Source organism: Tursiops truncatus, chromosome 8 (genome assembly GCF_011762595.2).
Source record: "Tursiops truncatus isolate mTurTru1 chromosome 8, mTurTru1.mat.Y, whole genome shotgun sequence".
NCBI lineage: Eukaryota > Metazoa > Chordata > Mammalia > Artiodactyla > Delphinidae > Tursiops > Tursiops truncatus.
This window is the reverse complement of record NC_047041.1, coordinates 82826609-82845686: the sequence shown is the minus strand read 5'-3', so window position 1 is coordinate 82845686 and position 19078 is coordinate 82826609. Positions and strand designations below refer to the sequence as shown.

The 19078-nt window shown below is 34.4% G+C and overlaps 1 protein-coding gene across 1 annotated transcript in view; it reads left to right on the top strand.

Moving 5' to 3' along the window:
• Nucleotides 1-19078, top strand: part of CCDC73 (coiled-coil domain containing 73) — a 103121-nt gene that overhangs the window by 30747 nt on the left and 53296 nt on the right. The window contains exons 6-8 of the mRNA XM_033861715.1: nucleotides 9251-9289; nucleotides 14972-15107; nucleotides 15350-15429. Of these exons, the coding sequence (XP_033717606.1) occupies nucleotides 9251-9289; nucleotides 14972-15107; nucleotides 15350-15429 (255 nt within the window). The remainder of the gene's footprint in view (nucleotides 1-9250; nucleotides 9290-14971; nucleotides 15108-15349; nucleotides 15430-19078) is intronic.

Here is a 19078-nt window from a genome sequence, read left to right as displayed (position 1 = left end):
CTGATGTTGGGTACATATATACTTATTATATCTTCCTGTTGAATTGACTCTTTGGCATTATAGAATGACCTTCTTTGTCTCTAAAGACAGTTTTGACTTAAAGTCTATTTTATCTGATATAAGTTTAGCCACCCCTGCTTTCTTTTGGTTACTCTTTGGTATATCTGTTTCATCCTTTTACTTTCAGTCTACATGTGTCCTTAAATCTACAGTGAGTCTCTTACAGATGTATCACTGGATTTAAAAAAAATTTGTTTAGCCACTCTGTGCCTTTTTATTGGAGAGTTTAATCCATTTACATTTAAGTAATTATTGATAGGTGTGGAATCACTGTTGTCATTCTGTTGATTGTTTTCTGTTTTAGTTGTGTTGTACATCTCTTCCTCTCTTGTCTTCTTTTGTTATTTGATGTTTTTTATAGTGATTTTTAAAATTCTTCTCCCTTTATCTTTTGATGTTGTTCCATAAATCATATGGCCTTTCTTCACCCTCTTTCATTCTTTTTTCTTTTCACTGGATAATTTAAAATGATCTGTCTTTGAGTTCACTGGTTTATTTCTTTTGTTCCACTGAGTGTGCTGTTGAAGCTATTACATTTTTCATTTCATTCATTGTGTTCTTCAGCTCTAGAATTTTTTTGGTTCTTTCCTTATGACTTCTATCTCTTTATTGAACTTCTCATTTTATTCATGTAATATTTTCCTGATTTTTTTGAGTTATCTATCTGTGTTGTCTTGTAGTTTGCTGAGCTTCTTTAAAACAGTTATTTTGAATTCTTTGTCAGGTAGTTCATAGATCTCCAGTTCTTTGGGGACAGTTACTGGAAATTTGTAGTATTCCTTTGATGGTGTCATGTTTCCTTGATTTTTTTGTGTTCCTTGTAGCCGTTTGTTGGTGTTTGTGCATTGAAGGAGCAGTGACCTCTTTCAGAGTTTTTGGACTAGCTCTGGTGGGTATAAACCTTGACCTACTGGTGGATGTGAGGATGCTGGCTGGGTGGCATATGTGGTGGTGCCAGGTGTAGTGCTGGGTCTAGCAGCTCTGGCTTGGTTGGGGAGCAATGATGCTTCTGGTTCCAAGAAAGGGCACAGTGGCCTGGGCTCCAGGCAGCTCCATCAGCTCAGGTAGGTGTAGACATTAGCAAAGACTGTCAGTGTCCTTGGAGGTGAAAGCTGCTGGTGTCCATGGTAGTGATGAGGGCTGTTGAGGTCCTTGGTGGTGAAGGCTGCTGGTGTCTTCCTGCTCTCCTTTTCTCCTATTTGGGGGGAGTTGTTGCTGAGGGCATTTCTTTTGGTGCCAAGCTGTATGAACCTAGACGATTGAATGACACAGGTGAAATGCTTCCTATACTTTTCTATTCAGACATCCTTGTTTTTTTGTGCTCTACTGGGTTGCTGCAGCTTCTTAATAGTACTCCAGAGCTCTTCCAGAACTATTTTCATTTTTAGGTACTTGTTAAATCATGTGGGGGTGTGGGAAGGCTGGGACCTCCTGGTCTACCATCTTTCTGATGTCACTCCCATGAATTCTTTATATTTCTCTGAAATAAGCCCTTTTTGTTTGTGTTCTGGGCTTCAGATTGTTTCTTCAGTTTGTCATTTGTATTTTGATTTTGTTTGTTTGGCTTTTTGTTTAACATTTGCTATAAATTATTTATTTTTCTTTTACGGCTTTTGGAGTTTGTCATGGTTAGAAAGACATTCACAACTACAAAGTTATAAAAAGGATTTGCCAATGTTTTCTTTTATTACATCTAAGTACTCAAATTTTACATTAGATCTTTGATCATTTGAAGTTTATCTTTGTAACAGTATGAGATATGGATCTAAGTCTATATTTTTTCAGGTTGTTATTCAGTTGTCTTAACACTATTTAGATTCTCCTCATTTGAGATATTAAGCAATTTTTATTTTGGATTTCATTTGTTACTTTGATGTAACAAAGTGAATAAAAATTAAGTACAGCAAAATGTCAATGAGTTCCAAGAAGAATGTTTTTAATAAAAAGAAGGGCATGGATTCCATGACTCAATTTGGATGAATTAGAGGCTGGAAGATATTAGTGATATAGTAAAGAATCCTTATATCTTGTTTCTTCAACAACAGCAGCAACAAAGCAGTAAGTGATTAGAAACTCCAGAGAAAACAGATTACCGTATAACTAAGGCATAAAGTAAATTAAAATTTGGGATGGTTTTGAGCAATTGATGGGTTAAAACAAGAGAAGATATTTAGGTCCTGACCCTAGTAAAATCATCCTTCATGTAGCACATTGGACCTATACGACGGAAATGTGGTATTAACACCCTGTTAGGCTTTGCATTAAACAATATCTATATTGACTGTAATAACATAAACACTGTTGACTTCCAGTTTTTAGAATTAACCTATAAGCAAAGCATGGGAGACTTAATTATGGTTACAGAACAAAACTTAAATGTTACTAACCTTGTTGATGAAAAAGTAAAGGTGCAGTGAGATGAAGTTCATGGTGATATCCAGAAATATTCTTTAAAGTTGATGGAAAAGAAATAGGGGTTTAAGGCTACTATTTAAAGTTTATGTAGTTATACAGTTTAGTGATTCTTATCATACCTCAGATATCCAGTTTAAAATGACCCCAGTAGGTAAACATTTTTTTTTATTATTTAAATTAAAAAAGTTGTTCTTATAATTGAGTATACCGAAATTACCATTATAGCTATTATAGAAGACTCTAATGTGTTTTCTTACAGTATCTTGAACTAGGCATAACTTACCTCTTATTTCTGAATAAATCTTGAAAAAGTGTTACTTTTTTTTCTACTAAAATGCCAATAAAGAAATATGCCAATTTTGTTATAAGTGCTTTGTTATTTTAGCACTTTTTCTTAAATTATTTCATTTGATACCACTCATGCATGTTTAATTATCTGGATAATGTAATGAGTATTTTCAAATCAAAAGAAATTTCTTCATATGGCTGACCTTCTGTGCAAGAGCTGTAAGGATTTGTTTTGCCTTGTTCAGCCCGTGACATAGTACAGGTGATGTATATGTTACTATATGGCTGGATGAACATGATATATGAACAGTGTAGAACAATGAAGATACTTCTGGTGTTTCCCCTCCAAGTTAAAGAAAAAAAACTTCCTCTTTAATTATGGATCTGATATAAATCCATTAGGCAAAGAAAGTTCACAGCCTCTTAACCATCATGTAGCAACCTCCCTCCCTCCTTTACTTAGGTTGCTACTTTTTTCCTTTCATGAGGTTGTGCCTACCATGTGCAGGAATAAGAAATCAGATAATGCCTTTTCTTGAAAAGCTCATAGCCAAGCCACTCTACCTACTGAATTCTAAAATGAAACAAACAGACACAAAACCACAACACACCAAAAGCTGAATTATTTTTCCTTTAATGGATTCTTTGAATGTGTTTAACTTCTATTTAAAATGGTACCTTGTTACTTGATTTTAAAGGGATTAGTTAGGGCTTCCCTGGTGGCACAGTGGTTAAGAATCTGCCTGCCAGTGCAGGGGACACGGGTTTGTGCCCTGGTCCGGGAAGATCCCACATGCCGTGGAGCAACTAAGCCCGTGCGTCACAACTACTGAGCTTGCGCTGTAGAGCCTGCAAGCCACAGCTACTGAAGCTCGCACGCCTAGAGCCCGTGCTCTGCAACAAGAGAAGCCACCACAATGAGAAGCCCGCACACCACAAGGAAGAGTAGCCCCCTCTCACCACAACTAGAGAAAGCCCGCGTGCAGCAGCAAAGACCCAACGCAGCCAAAAATAATAAATAAATAAAATTTAAAAAATATATATATATTAAAAACTAATAATAAAGGGAATTAGTTAGAGCAGGGCAACCTGCTTATATCTTAGTTACCTGACAAATTAAACTTTGTTTATGTAAACAGTATGCCTAAGGGTTAAATTTTGCTGAGTGTCCTGTAGATTTTAAATAAATTATTTCTGCCTATTAAAGGCTTACTATTATACATGATCCTGTGGTAACTCTTTGTCTTCTTGAACCTCAATTTTCCTTTAGGTAAAATGAGGAAATTGAAATACATCAGCATTTCCCAAACAAGACCATTTTGTGAAGCAATAACGTATTATATTCTCTGCTTCACTTAATTTTTTTTTTGCGGTACGTGGGCCTCTCACTGTTGCGGCCTCTCCCGTTGCGGAGCACAGGCTCCAGACGCGCAAGCTCAGCGACCGTGGCCCACGGGCATGTGGGATCTTCCCGGACCGGGCACGAAGCCGTGTCCCCTGCATCGGCAGGCGGACTCTCAACCACTGCGCCACCAGGGAAGCCCCTACTTCACTTCATTTTAAGCTTACTGAATTTATAAATTAAGACATTAATTCCTCTCACAGAACTGAAGGCATATTTAATACGTAATGTGTTATTTCTACTATTGAATCTTTATCTTATTAGGCCTTACCTAACCACAGTGATAAAAGGGAACTAAATTCCTAGAGCTTTGACTGTGCGCATTTATCCACAAGGAATTCTTAGATATTTGGAAATTTTGTAGTTTGGAGAATCATAAACTTACAGAGATGTTAGAAATACATTACAGAGAACTATTTTCTTGGATGATTTAAAAGTAATACGCCAGGTACTTCCCTGGTGGTCCAGTGGCTAAGACTCTGTGCTCCCAACGTAGGAGGCCCGGGTTTGATCCCTCGTCAGGGAACTAGATCCCACATGCAGCAACTAAGACTGCACATGCTGCAACTAAAAGATCCCACATGTTGCGGTGAATATCCCACATGCCACAACTAAGACCCAACACAGCCAAATAAACAAATAAATAAATAAATATTTTAAAAAAAATAAAGTAAAAGTAATATGCCAATCTGATGCCCTGTCACCCCAAATACTGTCATATCTCTCCTATGATCAAGGACATTGTCCTACAAAACCATAACACAACCATAAAATCAGGAAGTTAACACTGATATATAATTGTAAATTAATTCTCATGCCCCATGAGACAACTTTCACCAGTTGTCCTAGCAAAAGGATCCAGTTTAGAATCTTATGTTGCATTTAGTTGTCATGTCTCTTTGATCTCTTTCAGTCTGGAACAGTTCCCCAGTCTTTGTATGATTTTAATGCCTTTGAAACTCTTGAAGATCACAGTCTAGTTATTTTGTAGAATGTCCCTCAATTTCTGTTTTGTTTTTTTTTTTAATTGAAAAATAGTTGATTTACAGTGTTGTGCCAATCTCCCTCAGTTTCTGTTTGGATATTTCCTCATGAATAGAGATAGTTTATGCATTTTTGGCAAGAATATTACAGAAATAAGGCCTTATTCCTATAATTGAATTCTATCAGATAGCTGATGATTTCAGTTTGTCTTATTATTGGTGATGTTCACTTTGAACATTTGATTTAGGTGGTATCTGACAAGTTTCTCCACTGGAAAGTTATTCTTTTCCCCTTTCTAATCAGAGTATTTTATAGGCAGGTACTTTGAATAGAAATGTTCTGTTTCTCTCCAAACATTTAATATATTCATTTATTTATATCAGTTTAGAATCGTAGTTTCTTATTTTATTCAATGGATAAAAATATGTGACTATCATTATTTATTTTGATCCTCACATGATCATTAGTTTGGCCAGTAGGAGTCCATTCAGGATGATTTTTCAGTCTTTTGGACATGACTTTATCATTTTTTCAGCATTTTCCTGCTCTCAGGTAAAAACAAAATGTTCCAGGATCACCTTGTAGTTTACGTAACCTTGCCCTGGAATACAGCATTTCTCCACATTGCCCTGGTTCCTTTTAGTGGAAAATGGAATGTAGACACCCAGATCTGGGCATTGTTACACTCACTGCTATTGGGGTGTCACTGGTCTCAGACCTTCTTAGTAGACAGAGCTAGGGAATCTATGTATGTATTTATATACACACAAATATATAAACACACATTTATAATTATGTTTGTTTCTCTATCAATCTATATATGTCAAAAACCATGAATTCACATTACTTCCATTTCCAATCCAAAACCATAAGGTTAATTTTAATTTATTTCCCTTCCATATTTATATATTTCTTTTCTGTTACAGTAAGAAATATGACTTTCTTTATTCTTAATATATTTACTTATTTGATAAATTACCCTGTACTTGATCAGGCCTCCATTCTGCTACTCCTTCCTAATGTGGATGCCCTCTTCTCCCTGCTTCAACTCTGATACCTGGGTTGCCCTTTTTCAGCACTGCCTACTAAGCACCCTACTCAGCTTTTGACTCCCCATTCAGGCCTGATACCCTGTTCTGGAATGCTGCCACCACTACCCCTTCACCTCTTCCCCACCTAATGAACTTGGGACTGAGTTGTTCAGGAAGGTGAGGGGTTAAATATTTTTAGCACAGTACTTAAAGGACTTTATTCCCAAGTAACATAAATCCCATTAATTTAATGGGAAAATAGATTTGCTCTAAACAAATGTACTTTACAGTAAACTTTTCATAAAATTTTCCAAAAAGTGAAGGATAGCTATAACTAGGAAAACATTTGTACTTTATCTTTCAAATTGCTTTCTGTTGTTAATACACTAATTAGTGTTAGTATAGTTTTGTTCCAGTATTAGAAAGCTGCCTATATCTGGTATTATAAACCAGTTTTATGTGATTTCAGAATGAATAATCATTATATAGAACATCTGTAAAAAGATTTCATGTCAATCTAGTTATGTTACTTTCAAATTTGACTTATTTGACATAGGAATGCAGCTACATGGTAGTTTTTTAAGTTGGAAAGTGCTCTAGAGGTGTTGATAAAATAGAACTGTGAATCATGGTTCAGAAAGAATAAAATGCAGAGATATTGATGTTTGAAGAACAGTGACCTGAAAGAATTTGGTAAATTTGCTCTATGTTTATCAGTTTTATCTTTGGCTAATGGTAGCTGTATTAGTGAAGGTTCACCAGTGAAACAGAACCTGTATATATAGAGAGAGAAAGAAAGAAAGAGGGTGATTGATTGATTATGAAGAATTGGCTCACACGATCACACAATTATGGAGACAGAGAAGTGCCGTGATCTGTTGTCTGCAAGCTGGAGATTCTGGAAAGCTGGAGATATGATTCCAATCTGAGTCCCAAGGCCAGTCTTTTTTTTTTTCCTCTTATTTTTCTAGATGACCTCTACCTTTTTACTTTGCTTTTGTCTGTATGCCTTAAAAATACTCTGATCTCATCTAGTCTCATTTCTTTAAAATGGGGTCTACATGCAGAGGGCTTCCAAATGTATATCTCCAGCCCCAACTCCAGCCTGGATTGACTATTGGATGTCTAAAAGACATCTCAAACTTGACATGTCCAAAACTTAGTTCCTAAAATCTCGCCCTGAAAGCTAACTAACTTATTTGTCTTTTCTGTTTTTGTTAATTACAACTCCCTTCTTCCTGTTGCAGATTTTTTTCAGCTTTTCCCTCAGAGTATATACAGAATCTGACCACTTCTCACTACATCTACTACTAACACCCTAGTCCTCTTTCATCATCCTCTTTCATCTCAATTGCAGTAGTTATATGAAATGTTCTTCCTGCTTCCACTTCTGTTCTCCTTCAGTTTTAATATAACAGTCAGAGTGATCCTTTCAAGGAGTAAGTCAGGCTCTGTCACATTTGTGCTTGGGTCTCTTCAGTGGCTTCCTGTCTCATTCAGAGTAAACCATTATTATGCACCACAGACCTACAGTGATTTGGCCCTACCTCCTCTCCTACTCTTCTGTGAACTCATCTTTTGCTGTTCTTCCCTTTGCTTACTAAATCTTCCAGCCACATTGGCTTCTTTGCTGTTCTTTGAACACACAAGACATTTGCCCACCTTAGGGGCTTTGCACTTGCTGGAATACTCTTCCTTACTTTCTGTTGAGTCTTTACTCAAAAGTTGCCCTCTCAGAAAGGACTTTCCTGGCCATCCTGTGTAATCCCCTTCCCTGATTTATTATTTTTCCTTAGCACTTATCAATATCTAATAGAACTATATATTTTAACTTATTTATATTGCTAATTATCTACATTCCCCAGAATTTAAGCTGGACAGGATTTTTTGGTCCAATACTATACCCCCAATGTCTACATTAGTGCTTTACTTGTAGTAGCATTCAATATTTGTTGAAGAAATGAATCACATATAACTCATTCCACCAAAATGAAATAAAATTATTAGTTCAAGGCAGTATGCTAAAAATTTATTTCACAGGAAACGTGAAGTAATTTTAAGAACTTTTGCTTCAATTTTAGCAAATATTAGGTGAGTTTAAGTAAATAAGCACTCATACATGGCTAGTTGGAGTTTAACTTGGTCCACCATTCTGGAGGACTATGTGTGTAATAACAATTGTTAAGTCTATAAAAATGAACAAATCTTAGGAGTCCTGCTTCTTGGAATTTATTCTGCTAAAATGAATAACTGCAGAGTTTTCTTGGTAACAGCATGTTTATTTCAGAATTCTTTCATAGAACTGAAAACTCGGTAAATCTACAAAAATGAGAGTGATTTGATAAACTATGGTATAAAGTTAAACAGTGGAATACTGTGTAGCCATTAAAAACTTGTGTTGTAGATTAATTTGTAATATAAAAGTGTTTGCTATATATTAAGTAAAAATAGGTTACAAAATAGTACATATATTATTATTCTACCCCCTACTGACTCTCTTTTAAAGTATAAATACATAGAAAAATATCTGGAAGTACCACGGTATTAATGATTGTTATTTCTGGCTTGTGAGATGGTTTAAGACAATGTTTTTCCCCTATGCTTATCTATTTTATCAAAATTTTTTCAACGAAGAGCTAATATTAAGTAGCAGACTCTCCTAGAGTTTTCTTGCTGTCCTTCTTGCTTTATTTTTCTTCATAGTAGTTGTCACTCTGTAACTTCTGTACTTTTTACTTATGTTTAATTGTCTGTCTACCACCACCCCCACTAGACAGAAAGCTTGTTACGGGCAGGGACTTTGTTCATTGTTGTATCCCAGGATCCTAGGAAAATGGCTGGCATATAGTAGGTGCTCCATAAATATGTGTTGAATAAATAAATAAATGTATTGTTTTTGTTATAGAGAATAAAGTTATGGTAAGTAACATTTTGAAAATGTGTCACTGGAAAAAATTGCATATAAGATACACGTCACATTATATAACATACAATTTTAATATCAGAAGGAATTTATAACAAATAACTAAAAAGGTTTCATGAGATTTTTTTTCCCCTTATTGTTTTCAAGGTTTCTAAATATTCTTTACAGAAGAAAGTGAGTGAAATGGTAAGGAAATTTCAAAATATACACCCACCCCAGATTAGTGCATAATGTGCACAGTATTTTTGTCAATATTAATGTGACATTTATTGTTAAAAAAATGTTGAAACTGGATATTAATATCCCCTTTAAAGGACTGAATTACAATTTCAGATATAGCTTAAATGAATTTATTTCACAAATTTATTTCCAGATAGTGTTTACATGTTATAAAATAAATTTAACACTGTTCCCAAATTATTGGTAGAGGTCTTATATGAAAATTGAACAACAAAGAAGTGAAAACAACAGAATTCTGAAACCCCTTACTTTAATGATATCTTTTCTAGGTATTTGTGTAAACACATAGTTATTACTTTTAGCCTGAAAATTTGAAATAATATGAAGTAGCATTTGAATACTACACTTGGGATATGGTACTCATCCCTTATCATTCAACAAGTGTTAATTTGTTGTGCATTCCTCTTCTGCAGTATATTAAAATTAATATTTACATTTTTACAGCATAACATTTTATGAAATATTTACTTTGATATTCTATCTTTCTATCCCTGTTGGATTCAGAAGAATTTCTTTCTCTGTATTTTTGATTGAGCAAAATTCTCCCATATCCACTTATATCTTCAGAGGGCTTCTTGGGTGGGTTTATGCTATTTCGTTCTTCCTTCTTTGGAGCAGACTGTAAGGCAAGTAAAAATAATTTTTGAGTAAGGTTTATGTATTATATCTATGAGAAGTAAGAAATGAGAGATCATTCCTTATGACGTTAAATACAAAAATATAAAGTAAGTATTTTGCTTCTTGAAATGTTTTGGTGTGTTAGAAAATAAAAGAGCCATAGAAAGATTGCTAAGCTTGATTGAATAAAAGATGTGAAAATTCTGTCACTGTTCAACTGGAAAGACTACAGATAATATTGTCAGACTATTTTAAACTATGATTTTAATTAAGGAGCTGAAAAACTAGATTCTGGTTTAGCTTTAAGTACCATGACATTTGTACTGAAAGTCATCTTCAACGCTACAGTGGTTTTACACAAAATATAGTGAAATTGAATAATGTACCCTCTGACCTGGGAGATAAGGCTACAAGTTAAAGATCAAAGGCAACATAAAATGTGTTTTATTTTATTCCACTTTAGAATTTCATCAAACAGATACTTATAATCTTAAAAAAACATGGAAACATGCAGTATACTTTTGATAGTTTTTGGTCACTTTTGAACATTTTGTTAATGTGAATTTAAGACTCTTAAGCACCTACTAAAATTTGAATTATAGTTGTATTTTTTCTGACAGTTCAAAGCATTAAATAAATCACTTTATATTAAAATAATTTTATATATTGATAGATATACATGCCAATTTTGGCAGAATATTATGTATATTTTAGATGATGGATTTAAAAGTTAAAAATAAACCTTTTTCTAAACATTCTTACATTATTCTTTTTACATTATTCTTATATAATTCAGGTGACCTTTTCTTTATTCAAAGTACTAAACAGTATTCAGTAATCCAGTTAATTTTATTCAAATCAGCACATTATCCTTTTATATTGATATTATTTGACTGTGTGCAAGACATGAAACAAGATGGTCACTTGTGCCAAGGCAGGACTTTGGGGAACAATTGATAAGTGTCCCAAAAGAAATAATTTTAAAAATAGTATTAAGTATTTAATTATTAAGTATTAATACTATTAAGTATTAATAGTATTAAGTATTTAAACAAGTTCATGATTTCCTATAGGCAAGCTCTTAACTACTAGTAAATTTCTGTCTTGTGGGAATTCAATAAAGTGATTTTCATGTAGAGGTGGTATGTCTCTAGATACATTAACACAATTATGAATGGAAAGATTCATCTAGCTCTAAAAGTACCCAAATTTTCTCTTGAACAAATGATCACATTGATCATTACCAGTAAAACAAATGCAACTAAATATGATAAAAATAAACTATAGAACATCAAATTAATTGATTTGGTCATTGATGAAAATCTTTCCTGCTTTGTTCCCATAATTACTGTATAGGTGACTATGTTGTGTAACTGAGTTGCCAATAGAGCTTAACGAACAAAATAAAAATTTATCCAACCATCTCTTAGTTATAGTTTCTTTTTTGTATATCACTTTCCTTTAAAGAAAAGACTTATAAGAATAATTTATTTTGTCTTTATTAAATTAAAACAATTTTTCAGTATTGAAGGTTTTGATGAGATTTGGAATTACCACATATTTTCTTTCAGAGTAGAATATTTTTAGACTAAAGACTTGTCTGGAAGTAATCTTCATGATTATAATAATTATATACATCTGTACACATAAAATATGTAACTTTGGTTTTTTTAAGTAGTATATACCTAATGTTGTGACTAAAAAGGTGAAAGTATCAATATCCTAAGAAAGATGCCATGGGTTTTTAAAAAGTGAGTTTTATAATCCATTGATTTATTTTGGGTTTATATTGAAGAAATTAAAAGGTAAGTTGCAAAAATAGAAATGAGGAATATATGAAGTTTGTTTTGGGGTTTTGAATCTTTTTCTCTACAATTTACTTATAACAAGCTAATTGTTTTAAGGGAAATTAATTTTATCTCCAGAAGTTTTCAAATCAGTCTCTATAAGGAAATAAGAAATGAGGGAAATGAGCAGCTATGGCTTTTATTAGTAAGTATAGTTCTGAAAAGTTGGGTGTAAATGTTATTTTTAAATTATTCTTATTTTAAATGCCTTAAGAGGCTTTTAAGTAAACTTTTAGACCACACACACTTGTAATTATGCATGTGCTGTCTTTCTCTAATCTTGATTTTCAAAGATTAAAATTGTTTAAAATGAGGTACGTATGTATTTGGAAAGCAGGCAATCCTGATATTATTTTCTTGTTGACAGTCTTTGCATTTAGTAGTAAAAGTGTATGAAAGAGAAAATAACTTGACCCAATTCAGAGAGGTAAAAAGAACAAAAACACTACATACTTAGCCATTTCTTAGTCATTGCAATAAAATAATCTTTATTATGCTATAGTATGTAATGTTAAAGTTATAATAACACCATCAATTTAGTTGTATTATTCTTTATAATGTTCTTAGCTTTCTCAGGCAGGTGTTACCAATCTGCTTTTTGTTGTTGCTTCCCAAAGAATTTAAACTATTTGCTGACAATCATGCAGTTAGTGGCAAGCTGCCCTCTTCATCTCATTATCAAAACTAAATCAGGGCAGCCAAGTAGGTTTATATGTGAACAGCCGCATATAGGCCTGTATGAGCTAATGAGCTGTAGGTACCCATTGTGATTTAAACGTCTTTATAGCATTTATCATGGCCATTGTATAGACTAATGTATTTGAAAATCAGAATTGTATCATGCAAACAAATGAAACTGCATTTTAATTCAACTTTGGCTTCAAGCAAAGGATGTTGGGATAGAGTATGTTACAAACTAATCTAATGTGTACAGAGCTCTATGTATGTAGAGAACACCTATGAACTCACTTTGATCTTTGCTGCATTTTTACTTACCAGGATTAGTTAACCTTTGCAGACATTAACAGTATTAATGTGTATTAATATGTAGTAGATGGTATTCTCATAAAGGCTATCTAAAAATTGATTTGACTTGAAAAACTGAAAGAATTCATTGAATTGAAAAAAATGTCTTTAGACCAATTTTTAGTGAAATTGTATTGGGTTTCTATACATCTCCTGAAAGGAGTATAATTCTCTAGAGAATTAAGTGGTATTTGAGAGGAACAGAATATGGGTCATTATTGTTCATTGTTTAGTTATTGATAGTAGTGACTACCCAGGTAAGCATAAGATCTCAGGGGTAAGTGCACTTGTCAACTTGTTTGAATTTATAACTGCTGCATGCTTAATTCAAATGACTAAGTAGTGAATTTGAAAAGCCCATAGAGGTGCATGAGAAAAATTTAACTCATCTGTCATAACCATTGCCAGTGTACTTACCACTTTGCTTAAAATTGTTTAAAAAAATCTTTGAAAAAGTTAAGATTTTCACCAGATTTGCCAAGTTAATATAGTTAGGTACAACTTAAATTATGATGTGTGTTCCTTATTAATATTAGAGAGGGCTATTCTTAGTCCAAATAAAAATTAGGCTATTGAAGGCACTTTTATCATTTAAGGAATAGTAATAACAAAACATTATATTGTACTTGGTATGTGATAGGCTCTGTTCTTACTGCTCTGTAGGCATTAATTTGTCTTATCTTCACAACAACCCTATGAGGGAGATACTGGTATAATCTCTATTTTAAAGACAGGGTAGATAATTTTCCTGAGGTCACACAGCAACTAAATTACAGAGGCAAGATTTAAACATAGGCAGAATAGCTTTTGACCACTCTACTATACTGCCTGTACTTTGGTGTTAAGCAGTGCAAAATGGCTCTGGTTAACTTATGCAAAAGGAAATTTAGTGGAGACACTTGCAATCAATCAGAGAGTCAAGAATGGTTTTGAAAATGAACAGGGACTAGGTTAATTCCGGGGTTCGAGAAGCAGGATGTAGGAACCCAGGACGGAGGAGATCTCATATCAGTCTGGATAGGATCACCACTGAACTTCTTTAGCTTTATAGTCTTTTTTGCTCAAGATTCAAATTCCAAGAATGTAGAAATCAATTGGTTTATTTGGAGTAATATGCCCTATACTTGACTAGGGGAGAATAGGACCCCTGAATTTGGTCTACTAGATTGCAATGAAGAAGTATTTCAAGGAAATACTTGAAAATGTGTTACTTTTGGGTAAGGGAAATAGATGCTGTCCAGGCAAATGTAACAAATTGCCACTGTCAGAACTCTATGAGACAACAGTTCATTCAGAAAGTAATTACTGAGTGCCTATTGATGGGCTACACTGTTCTTTGTTTATCCTCTCTCAGTAGAAACTGAAGTGTGTGGCAGAAATGAATGAAAGTTGTGAAATCAATGATTCTGCTAATGCCAGAATAAAAACTTTCAAAGAGTGTTATTGATTCTGTTAATATAATATTTCTTCTAAAAGTTTTAAGTCATTTTTCTAAGTATGGTAAAACAAGCTCCTTTAGCTGAAAGCAGTGAAGGCCCATATTATATTATATATAGGGTCTAATTTTTACCAACTGTGTCCCCTAGCTTAAGTAAACTTTCTGCTATACTATATTGTCTCCCTATCACTGATAGATATTCTCATTGTTCCAGTTTTTAATGCAGTGAGAAGGTGCTATATTCATTAATATTAATCTCAGAAAATTTATCTGAGTTTTGATAATGTACATTATGCCAGCATTTAGAGAAAAAAAATTGTTTCCTAAATTATCAGGAGTATTGCTTTAATAATATTCTCCTCACTTTGCTTAGTGCTGTACTGGACTAATCAACTTTTCGGTAAATAAAACAACCAATTGATTTTGAAAAAGAAATTAGTAACAAGGAAAATATAACCTTAAGTGACTATTTTGTTACAGGAAAAAAAAAAATGCTTTAACTTTACCTAGATTTAGAACCTAACTAATATTTCCTCTCTAAGGTGTACTCAGAGAGTACTTTTTCATGACATACTTATGTTAATAACAACAGTTATTAAAAACAATAAATTGTTATGTATGTTTAATAAATATGTGTGTATATATATATGTATGTATGTGTTATATATGTATAACATTTAAAATAACTCTTCAAAATAGGAACAAAAAGTCCAGTTACATTTTCTGGCTAAAGAAGATCATCAGAAGCAACTGAATGAAATTGAGAAATACTATGCTACAATAACAGGTCAATTTGGATTAGTAAAAGAGAATCATGAAAAGTTAGAGCAAAATGGTAGGTGCTATCTTACTTAAACTTAACATATTTAAGAGGAAATGTTTAAATGGACTTATTTATAATGAATAAATTGAACTTATCTGATACTGGTAATAGTAAATGGCAGTTTAATTAATATTATTAAATTCAGTAATAATTATATATATTGCATTGAGGCTATTTTCCTTGTCCATGTTAGTAATATTTCCTTAAAATGTACAATGAATATAATGTTTTCCTAAGTGTCTTTCATGTTACAGTACAAGAAGCAATACAGTTAAACAAAAGACTTTCAGCTTTAAATAAAAAACAAGAATCTGAAATACACAGTTTAAAGAAGGTATGATTGATATAGTTTATTGTATTATATAAAACTAGTTTTATGAAATAATACCAGAAAAGTTGGGTGGGTTTTTTTTGTATAAAGATAAATGAAATGTTTTAAATACAGATTTATAAACTTTGAGTTATGATTTCAATAAATGCAATGAATGAATTTGTTCTAACCCATTCAAAATATTGTTTCTTTGACTTGTGACCAGTGGCATGCATTTTTATGATGATATGAATAACCAATAAGCATTCACTATATGTTAATCTCATTAGCACCATTCATTCATTCATTCAACTTTTGAGTGGCTCTGTGTGCCAGGTACTATATGGCACTTAGGGTACAGGTATGAAGAAAATGAAACATGTTCCTGCTTCTTTGAGTTATAGTCCAATGGAGGAGTTACATATAAAACCATCACACAGATCAAATAAGTTAAAACTGTTATAAGTGATATGAAGAAAAAGTAGAGGATGTGATGACATTATCATAGGTGACTTCATTACATTGGGGGTAAAGTGGTGGGGGAGGGAAGAGGATGATGTTTCAGGCAAGGGAACAGCAAAAGCCTTGAGACAGGAAAGAGTTTAATGTATATGAGGAACAAGAAAAAGTCTGGTATGGCTGGAGCATTTTGAGTTAAGGAGTGCATTGGATATTTATTGGTAGCTTACTGAGCGTCAATATCCCCCTTCTCCTTTCTAAACTTATCCAGAGTTTTGTTTTGATGCCTCCAGCTTTAGAGAGGAACCCTAAATTGGCACAAGGCCATAAACATATTTCATTACTCTAGCCACAGCCTTTGGCTTAGGAGTGGATAAATGACCTTACCCAGTGGTTATGAACCAGGAAGAAGGTAACTCCTACTGGGGCTGGCAGTCATCCTACAATCATGAGAAGCTAAAAAGGAGGAACTTGAAATGTGGATGCCAAATTGCTGTGATATAAAGAAACCTGTTCTTTCATGACACTTTTGAGTTCCTGAATGGACCAACCCTGCACTTGCCCTGCCTCTAGACTTTTCAGTTATGTGAGCCAGTAAATCCGCATTATTATTTAAGCCAGTTTCCTTAGGGCCAGCTTAATTTTCCATTATTTGCAACTAAAAATATCCCCACTGATAACAGGGGAGACCTGTATGAGAGCAAGGTGAAGTAGGCAAAGTCTTGTTCTTTCTACAGAGAATGACTTATTTCCTTTTCCTAATCTTGTCAAAGCCCCAACTGAAATAATACCACTTTGGACCACCTCCTTATCCCTGAGAGAATTAAGTACCTGTCTTTACTGACACTGAATAAATGCTTTGAAACAACATTTACTGAGTGTCACTTAAATATCTTTGATTTTCTAAAATTTGAATATGATATGCCTGGGTTTAATTTTTCAATTTTTTTTTTTTTTGCGGTACGCGGGCCTCTGACTGCTGTGGCCTCTCCCGTTGCGGAGCACAGGCTCTGGACTCGCAGGCACAGCGGCCATGGCTCACGGGCCCAGCCATTCCGCGGCACGTGGGATCTTCCCGGACCGGGGCACAAACTCGCGTCCCCTGCATCGGCAGGCGGACTCTCAACCACTGCGCCACCAGGGAAGCCCCTGGGTTTAATTTTTTTAGTCACTTTTTCTTCTTGATGTTCTCTGAGCTTCTTGGATTGTGGTTTGGTGTCTGACATTAATTTGGGGAAAGTCTCAATCATCAGTGCTTCAAATATTGCTTCTTTTTCTTTCTTTCATCTCCTTCTGGTACTCCCATTATGTATATGTTACAATTTGTATATGTTACATTAGCTGACCCGCAGGTGATGGATAGTCTCTTATGCTTTTTCAGTCTTTACTCTTTGTTTTCAGTTTTGGAATTTCTATTGTCATATTCTCAAGCTCAGAGATTATTTACTCAGCCTTGTCCAGTCTACTATTGAGACCATCAAAGTCATTCTTCGTTTCTGTTGCAGTGTTTTTGATCTGAAGCATTTCATTTTTATTCTTGTTTAGAATTTCCATCTCTCCATTTACATTATCCATCTGTTCTCCCATGTTTTGTCTGTTTTTTCCATTAAAGCTTTTAGCATATTAATCATAGTTCTAAAAAATTTTGGGTCTGATAGTTTTAATATTCCTGCCGTATCTGACTCTGGTTCTGAGGCTTGTTCAGTCTCTTCAAATTGTGTCTTTTGCCTTTTAGTATGCCTTGTAATTTATTTGTTGGAAGGCAGACATGATATACTGGGTGAAAGAAACTGCAGTCAATAGGCGTATAGTAATGTAGTGGTAAGATAGGGGGATGGGTGCCCGATGATTAGATGAGCCTGTTGCCCCTGGACTGTGAATTTCACCAGTGCTTCTCAGTCCCTGCCCACCCACCCCATACGCACAAGGATGGTTGGAGGGGGATAGAGTTGGGTATTACCCTTCCCTCAGGTAGTTTAGACTCAGGTCAAATAGTTTCTCCTGAGGGCAGGACTTGTTGATAAGAAAAAAATGAGTTGGTGTATTTCAAAATGGTTACTTTTTCTCTCCTTTTCCTCCTGCTTTTAGCAGGAGGGAATTTTCTCTGATATTCACTATGAGAGGACCTGGAGGTAAAATTTCACAAAAGTTTGAGAACCCAATGACTGTGTCCTGCTGAATTTTTTAACTCTGAATTGTCCACTCTGAGCCTCTGGGAATTAGTCAATTACAGTTCAGTTTTTCCTACCCTGGCGTTGGTTCCTGTGGAGGTTTCTGTTTCTCTGTATTTACCTGTCCATCTCTCCAATTTTTGAGGCAGCAATTTGCTTTATGACCTCATTTGTCTAGCAGATGTAAGAGGAGTTGTTGATTTTCAGTTTGTTCAGCTTTTTACTTGTGGTGGGATCAAGTGGAAACTTCTAACTAAGCTCATTACATGCTGGACCAGAAACCAGAAGACCCTCTGTTTTTATATTTAACTATAATTTTACAAAAATTAAAAATTTATTAAGACAACTTATTATTTACAGAGACACAGGCTTAAGCTTTGAAGAGTGTTTGTGCTACCAGATGAATGACATATACTTTAATATGTAATTCAAGAAATCAGGAAATTTTACTACTTTATCTTTTAGTACCATTTCCAGGAAAGCAGGACCACAGGGGCTAAAGATTGACGTGACTTCTAAATGCTAAGCCAGAGTTCAAAGACCATTAATATTTGTAACTCTGTTATATCTAGGTCTTGTTCTTATAACTGCCAATAAATTGGTTTCAAATTCCTTGGACTCTCTCCTTATACCCGAGGGATCAGAAAGTAAGAGCATAGGGGTAGCCCAGTACAGAATATTAGAATGGTAATAAGTGTATGTCCCTAGCCCTTAAAAATCTTCTATCTAGCAAACTACCTAAAAGGATAGGTTGTTAAAAAATATTTATTTATTTGGCTGCATCGGGTCTTAGTCGCAGTGTGTGGGATCTTTGTTGTGGCATGTGGGATCTTTCGTTGTGACGCGTGGGCTCTTTGTTGCGACGCACGGGCTTCTCTCTAATTGGCGTGCAGGCTCTCTAGTTGTGGTGTGCGTGCTCTAGAGCGCACGGGCTTAGTTGCCCCCTGGCATGTGGGATCTTAGTTCCCTGACCAGGGATCGAACCCACGTCCCCTGCATTGGAAGGTGGATTCTTAACCAGTGGACCACCAGGGAAGTCCCAA